Below are 8,456 nucleotides of genomic sequence, written 5' to 3'. Positions count from 1 at the left end.
CTCCTTTAAAAGACAAAGTAATTGTCTTCCCAAACTTTAGCACACAGCAATCCTGCTTAAAGGAATCTGATGCCAAAGAAAATCTCAGGTGCACGCAAGACAAATGGGAACTCCCCAGTTTCGATCTGATCCTTACACTAACTGCCATCTGTCAGTGTCACTGAATCATTAATTTTACTGGACATCAGGGAAGTGCTTTTAGAGCCCATAAGCTCCACACTGTGTAGGGCCTAAATCTCCTGAGCTCAGCTGAACAGTTCCTTCTTAAGTCCTCAGCAAACATTGCCTGATAGCATGTGTTCTTCCCTTCCTTCTGTTTTCCAGGCTACCCAATCCCAGTTCCTCACAATTCATCTTTTCCACAGTCAAGAAATCCTTCATGCTTTTCCCCCTCTGGCATGCCCACACTGTTTATTGAAGGTGGCACCAAACCAGAATCCCTCCAGAAGGGCTCTAGGGGCACCAGCTGGAGCACAGCAGGCACGTTCCGTACATATCGACACTGCCGTATACCAGGAACAAGCCACCTTCTCCTGCTGCATCGACGCTTTCTGGTTGCACGCCGTCACTCCTGGACATTCTCCAAGGGCTTCTGCCTAACCAGCTCCCCTTGCTCTCCACTCATCACCAGGTCACTGGCTCTGGGAGGAGCTGGTTCCTCCTGGCCACCCCACATGCAGGCTCTGCATCGAGAGCAAAGTCTGCTCTGCCCAATTCATTCTTACAAGGGTCTGCAAGTGCTGATTTCATTCTTGAAGTTATATTGTGATATTCATAGCTATTCCACCCAATAAACAACACACCAAGATCAGTGCTTCCAAAGGCTTCTCCCTGTTCAGCTAATTTCTGATGTCCCCAAGAAATACTGCTGCAAAACCTTTCCTCAGAGGTGGGCAGGGAGAGCCATCTGCCTTATCTTACAGCATCTCTCCAAGGTGATGCTCAGCCTCACGGATCATGGCTTAAGGAAACTAAAGGTATCATTACAAATTCTCATCTCAGGTTTTGGAGTGGTTTTTTTCCCCACAGATTGTAAGTAGAGCTTTTTGTGATTTCAAGAGATATTCAGCTTTCATGGAGAAAAACCCACCCAAAATGTGGTGCTTAAACAGATCCCTTGCACAGCTTTTCCTTGAGATCAATGAGAAGCAGCCACGAGACACCAGATCTGTCCAGAATGGGAAAGCTTTTACACAGGCATTTAGCCTTAGAAGCTGCAGAGTCAAAACGCTGCCAGCCTCCTTGGCTGTGGCAGGCAGAGGGGTTCAGCACATCCAGAATGATCCAATCCAGAAAGAAAATTCCCAAAGTCTTGACCAAATAATGCAAGAAATAAAAAAGTGAAAGTGTGTGATGCTTGTGCATGAAATTTCACTGCAATAAGGAACCTCTGCAGAAATTATCGGCCTGTTTGCAGGTGGAGGGCAGGGAGACAGAAGAAGGCTTCTGCTGCTGACCAGGAACTCACACAGACTCTGCTTGTGCTGGGGAAGAAGCGTGACCATACAAACTCTCCACATCACCACATGACAAAGCCCCACAAGACAACCCACCTGCCCCATGTCACAGTCCATGTCTGCAGGCAGGGCTGTGGTTTTGCTTCGCCTCAGATGCCGGTCTGCAGCTGTAGCAGAGGCAGAAAAAGAACTATCACTTTTTGCATGTCCCCACATCTCCAGAGAAGGAACCACCACATGTGAACGCACCAGGTTCTACACAGCTGACTTTCGCACGGATCACTGCGCACACCGGGGTGTGTGCCTTTTGAAGCACCAGAGACTTCTGCCTTTTTAAGGTAAAGGTGAAGCAACGCTGCACATTCATACAGGTGCCCTCTCAGGCTGCACTGCAGCCTCCTCCCTCTCACCTGACTTGCCGAGGCTCCGGGAAGCCTGACAAATGTGTGTGTGTCTGCTTATCCCAGGATGGCACGAAGGGAAGGAGTGAGTCAGATACATGTCTCTGCTGCTGAGAGAAAATGAAATCCTGCTCCTTCATTGCACAACCCCGATGGCAGTCGCATCCATCATGCTCCCTCTGCATACACCTTGCTGGGAGCCGGTGGCTGCAGAGGGGAGGAAGACAGATTTACCATGAAATGCAGAGAAATTACATGCAATTAACAAGTCACAATCCCATCAATAAATCTCTGGCTCAAAGGCTGCTGGCCAGGCTGCTCTCCCTCCCTCCCACCCCTCTTAGATGCACTCGCATTGACGTTTTGTGATGACTTGTGGCAGGGAGACGCACCCTTTTCAGACAGTTGTGTGCACTTCCCAGATTAAAGATGATTAATTGTACCAGGTAGTTCCTGCTACATCTTAATCAAATACACATCATCAGCAGCACTCCTGTGCACACGATACTTGGAGCTGGAGTGGTATTTTTAACTCTCACCTACTCCAGTCCGGGGATGTGAAGCCTAAAACATGAGTGGCAAGAGTCTGAAGTATCTAAAATGGAGTGATCACAAGCGAGGTTGCTGGGACACCATTGCCTCTTGCTGCTGGAGGAGTAGGGACTCGCTCTGGTATTAAAAAACCAACCCCTGCCCCTCCTGCTCTTTTGGCCATCCTTACCTGCCAGGCCCAGGCAACTCTGCTTTCGCGACAGCAAACACAACCACACCGCACCTTGGAGGGGAAGACAAACCACCAGCAGCCTCTGACCGTAGAGTATTTTGCATCATTTATTTAAATACCTATATTTATGCATTTACAAATTTTCATAGCTCTGTTTGTAGCTTTTTTTTTTCCTTTTTAATTTTTTTGTAGACAGTATTGCAGAGAAGTCAGCTTTTGTAAAATGAGGTCCATGTATAAAACTATGCAACAGACTGGAGAAAAAAACCCAAAACAAGTTTCCTTTCATACTCTCTAGAATCAGAAACCAAAGAAAGTGACTGAATGGAGGGAGAGAGATAGAGAGGAAGGAGTGGGACAGACCAACCTCAAACCAGTGGCTCTCTCACAAGCATTACACACATCAGTGCTCAGCTACAATCCTAACGGGATAGGTTGTGTTTCAGTCGGTGCAATGCCTGTTTGCTAAAGCTTTAGCAGGCACATAGGTCTCTAATGAAAAAATAAAGGGAAAGGATCCTACACACTGAGAATGCAAAGCCTGGCCAGCCTCATGATAGGTTTTAGGTGTCGTAGCACAAAATGCCCATAGGAGACTGCACCGACTCACCAGTAGTGCATCCTCATCCCAAACTTCTTTTTGCATAAAAAGTTCCCTTTAAGAAATCTTAGCATTTAAAAAAACAGGTATCTGAGCTCTTCTAGCCTCAGTATTTTGAAGAAGTCACTTGAAAAATACCTCCTGCTTTCCTCCTTTGGAAGCTTCAAAGTAACATTTTGCTTTAATTGATACCAATTTAACAGCTCACAGATTCCCAGAGTTATCTCTGGGAGGAAGAGGCAACAAATATGGCATTGCAAGATATTTACACACATGGTACAAAAATGTCCGAGGGTATGAAAAATCACCAGTTACACAATTTTGCAGCAGCCTCATTTACACCTGTAATTTTATACCATTTATTACATTGTACTAACACACCAGATTCAAAGATGTGCACTCCCTTTAGGACATTCAGGAGTTACAAATATATTGTGATTGCATAATTCATATTGCACAATTGTATAAAAACATAAATACTAGCTATTCTATATTTTTTTTAAATACAAAATACATGTCACATAGTCAAATATTCTTTTCAAGTGCAATTCAGGTGCTCTCTTTAAGTCCTTCCAAGAAAAAGGCAATTTTGATAGTTTTGGCACAAAGTTTAACCTCTGTCCCGTGCCAGCAGTTCTAATTACAATACGTATGCCCCAGACTTGATATAGTAGCAGTCATATACATATAGTATAAAAACAGGTTATTTACAGGATGAACTGAACGTACACAGAAGCAGCCTCAGTGGTCGGGTCTGAGCTCTGGGTTAGCATTACTTGTGCTGTTGCAAGAAGGGGTAAAGTGGCCTTTCTGACTTATGCTGGTTGCTGCAGGTTCACATTCATGGGCGGGGGGTGGCCGAGGAGACCGATGCGCTGCTTCTGCTTCCTCTGCTCCGTCATCTGGAAAACCAAAGAGTTTGCTCATTAGGTCTAGACACTTCCTGTGCTCGCCCAGGGCCTCTTGTGCTCTGTGTTCACTCTGAAACCCACTTTCTACAGGTTAACGCCCCTCTGTCCGCTGTGGAAGAGGCAACTGCAGTGCTGTCTCATGCACTCATCGGGGATGCCCATCAACTTGCTAGGGTGGCTGGCTACTGTATATCAAGAAAACATCTCTGGACAGCAGGCAGCCAGCGGGAATCAGCGCAGAGAGCAGCTTGTGAAGCCTCCCCCATTGGAAACTCTTTGTAACCGGTCCAACGTATGAGGCAGACGAGACGCAGAGAGCGGAAAAAAGGGGCGAACCCTCAAGTGAGGCTGGGAATACCCTTGTCTTTGCTGGAATAGACTCGCGCGCTCCCGCTCTCACCAGGAGTGAGCCAGCATCCCTTCCCATCTGCCAGGAGCCAAGACGCAAGGCAGGGCTGGGAGGTTAACCGCCTCACTGCCAGAGAGCTCTGCCTTTGGCAGCGCTTCCCATCAGATAAAATAATGTTTCTCCTAATTAGTGCCATCGTGACCTAAAACGGGATCATTTGTTATTACTGATAGTGAAAAACGGCCACAACCCAATTCTCCACTCTGGGGTTTTTCAACCCTTGGGAGGCTTCTGGCAACTTGTGTAAGCTGACACGCCACAAGGAATGACTCCAGCGTGGGCAGTCTCCAGCAGCAAACAGCTGGATCACTGCACCCGTTCTCCATGGCTCCTCAGCTTCAGAGATGCTGGCATGTGGGCTGGCCTGCAGCAGCCGTGCTGAGGAGGATGCCAGGACAGCGCCTTGCCCCTGGACCACTGGGGTGAGGGCAGCCCAACACTGCTCCTTGGGCATCCAGGCTCCAGAGAGAGCCCCCACACGCTCAGAGCAATGAACAACTGTACAACCACACCACTGCAAGTGATTCACAGTGGCATCAACAGAGTGTGCACAAGGGGCTATGCTCACATCCTGGTGACTCCAGCAGTATGCTTGTGCACCAGAAATCCTGGATGACTTCCCACTAAAGTAATTTTTCATTCAAGCATAAGATAGGATTTAGAGTATTTTTCTCCATGAGAATTAACTAAGCTTCCTGCAAGGCTTTTCCTGCAACATCTACATCAGCAATCTCATTTTTTTCAGCTTTTGGATATTTAATGACAAATGTCAGCTGATATAATTGCTTGTGGTAGAAACTCGAGGAGGACAGGGTAGCGTGCTCACACATTCAGCTCATCTGTAACATGCACTTAGATGCATTTGGTTTCAGTGACAGTGAGAAGTCTTCCCATCTCTGCAGCAGCAGACCCCAGCGTGCTGGGCAGCCAGCGGCTGGCCTTGGGGCCTGGAGTTCATTGTAGGGAAAGGAACTGGTCAAACCACGCAGTTCCAAGCAACCCCCAAGGGTTCCTGGGCCGAGCAGCCCTGCACACATCACTGCTTTCACTCAGGCCTGCTGTGTATAATTACACTCATTTAACCACCAGGGAAAGGACTGAAATACAGTAATTCCTCCAGAAACCATAACTAAACTCGAGTGCAGCCCAGCGCCTTGCTCATCGCCTGACCCAAGGGGAGGCAGAACTGCTCTTTTACCTTTCCAGGAAGATGACAGCAGCCCCCAAGGACAGGTCCCACCTCCCAGTTCTCCGTACCACACTTCTGGAAGTCTGTTTTCACAGAAGGCTTGTAACCCTTCACAGGCAAATGGGAGCAGGAGGAGAGGGGTCCTTCCACTGCTCTCTAGTCTCAGACACACATACAAGCTACTTCCCTGCTGAACCAACTGGGACCTTTTTTAGCAGCTTCTAAGCTAACCCACAAGTTGGAAATACAAAGAGGCAATGAGTACTTCATTTAAAAAATGCCCATTGACACTAATTAGCTTTACTGAGCAAACCAAGAGCCATGATTTCACACAGCCAATCAACTGATTCAGGGGCCACAAGAAATAAAAATGGGAAGAAAAAAAGAGCAATGAAAACAATACATATTTTCATGCTGTGTAGATAAAGGGATGGTGCACCCTGATGTAAAAGACAAACCTCCTTAAAAAAGGGAAGCATAAAACAACCAAGCATAAAGCAGACAGAGAAATTCAATTGCAATGTTGATGAAAAACATTATTAATCCTGCAAGATGCTTAGTGCCTGTCTAGAGGGCACTGGGCTGCAAGATGGGAAAACTTTATCACATTTACCTAGAGAGTGAATCTCTTGAAAAGCTTTGTGGCTGCAGTGACTGCACACCTAAAAGGCAATAAAAGCTACACACAACATAGTGCAGGGGAGCTGTCAGCTATAGAAATAATGCTGACAGGATTAAAAAATGAAACCAAGGGGCTTGAAGTTCATCTGAGTCAAGCTGGACTCTCCGATAACCATACAACAGCACAGACACACGCTGCTTTGTTCCAAAGGTTATGGGTGAGTTGGAGTTAAGAGCAGGAACAGGAGCAGGGCATGTGCCAAGTGCACGAGCAGGGCACTGACTGTGCACGCACACACGGACACGCCAGCCCCTCCAGTGAAGCCAACCTGAGCAGCAGCTCCAGCACTGATCACCTCAATGGCAATGGAGGCCAGGGTCCACCCAGTGTGAGGGGACTGTCCTGAGCAAGGAGCCAACATCTATTAGAAATGCCTCAAGCTTACTGACATCGGAGGATGGCCCTGGAAAGGGCTTCTGGATGATTACATCTAATCCCCTGCTGTTGCAGACAATTATGCTGTAATCTTTTTGCACAGAATTGAAGCGATCAAGATTTTAATGGCTCTTGGTGCACTCCTTTGTAAAAGCAGGCATGCTGGATTTCGGTTTCTAACAATTAGAGTCTCCAGAAGCCTAACAAGCTTGAAAAGCAAATGAATAAGAGGTTTTTCCCCTTATTTAATTACAATAAAATAAATACAAATAAAAGTTCCCTGAGTTAGTTTCTTTTCCTGGAGACAGTTCTTGATGGGGAGGGGGCATGTACTGGTTTTGTCACATAATTGGAGCATCCTGCAACTTTAGCAGGGCTCTTTGCAATGGTACTTAGGGGAATTCCTAAAAGCTATCACAACATTAATGAAGCTGGTTTCCTCTTCTGCTTTTACAGCCAAATAGCTCTCTAAAAGCTAGGTTCTTCATTCTTATTTTCACAAAGAGTGAGAACGGGTTTTAGCGCTTGGTCAGCCAAGAGCTGCAAGCTTCAGAAAGATACACTCTCTGATCCAGAGCTGGCTGTGGCTGATGGAAAGACTTCTGGTGACTGCAGACCACTTTGAGTCAGATCCTTCAACAAGAAGATGCAAGACACATGCTTCAGGATAATTGTTTCCAGGCAAAATAGCAAAACCACTACCCAGCAAGTATTAAAGCACAGACAAAAGAGCAACTGCCTCTATCCTCCGTCCTCCAAACCAACTAGAGCAAGGGGGTCCATGGCACAGTGTCTGAAAACTAATTACAGTAAAAAGCATCAAGTTTTTCTGCTCCAAGTCCTACACGTTAATCCCTTCTTTGTGCTCCATGGGGTGTTGGGCCCAGCTCCATCAGAAATACAGAGCGTGATCGGAAGGCAAGGAGCCAGGATCTCAGTCAATATTAGCTTCCAGAGACTCATGTCTCCATGAAGATAACTGGCTTACAGAGAAACCCAGCCTACCCAGAGCAGAGGTGGGAAGCAGGAATCCTATTAGTATTGGAGAGAGCTGTGCCAACTGTGCTACAGTCGGCAGATCACATCTGAAGAGATAACGAACCAAATCTGTTGGCCATTTCTGCCCTGGGCACTTCTATCGACTGCCCCAGGATACCATCATGTGCAAGTCAGCAATTAATTTTATCCAGTGCCAATATCTATATAAACTAAACTAATTGAACCATCTGGCTCAGGTTATTAATCCATAAAGATAAGCAGCTAGTCACTTTGCCGCCACAAACAGTTCCTGCCAGGGCAGGCAACAGCATTTTCCCTTTTACTTCCAGTTAGGCTGTAATCTGTACAGACAACAATGAAATAAAGCCCTGCTGCCTTTGTGGCTTTCACAAAGCTATCGCTGGGTTTGGGCCGGGAACAATCCCCACGAGCCCCAAACAAGCCAAAAGTTAACACAAGTCCTCTAACTCGTGGGGCAGAAAAACTACTGCACCAATAAAATACAGCACTCATGTGCTAAGTAGCAGCAGTACATGCTGCAAGGCAAAATATCTCTGTGGGTACATCTGTCTGTGCTGCAGTCTTAAGTGTGACAGCAGCCAAATTGTATCTCCATTAGCAGCACAGTGATAGCGCGGAGGAGACCAGCGCAAGCTAACCACTCGAGTAGTTCTCCAGTTTCTCAGTGGGTTTTGAGGTCCGTGCACT

At 46.7% G+C, this 8,456-nt stretch overlaps 1 protein-coding gene across 1 annotated transcript in view; it reads right to left on the bottom strand.

Annotated features, from left to right (window-relative positions):
* Positions 1-2,671: 2,671 nt before the first annotated feature.
* ITPR1 (inositol 1,4,5-trisphosphate receptor type 1) overlaps positions 2,672-8,456 on the bottom strand; it is a 171,718-nt gene continuing 165,933 nt past the window's right edge. Inside the window, exon 62 of the mRNA XM_061362137.1 lies at positions 2,672-4,085. Coding sequence (XP_061218121.1) covers positions 3,999-4,085 — 87 coding nt within the window. The 3' untranslated portion in view covers positions 2,672-3,998. The remainder of the gene's footprint in view (positions 4,086-8,456) is intronic.

Source organism: Neopsephotus bourkii, unplaced genomic scaffold, assembly GCF_033783945.1.
Source record: "Neopsephotus bourkii isolate Nb327-2 ecotype Australia unplaced genomic scaffold, CSIRO-AGI_Nbou_v1 NB_1080, whole genome shotgun sequence".
Lineage (NCBI taxonomy): Eukaryota > Metazoa > Chordata > Aves > Psittaciformes > Psittacidae > Neopsephotus > Neopsephotus bourkii.
The sequence above is the reverse complement of the archived record's forward strand: the minus strand, read 5'-3'. Positions and strand labels throughout refer to the sequence as shown.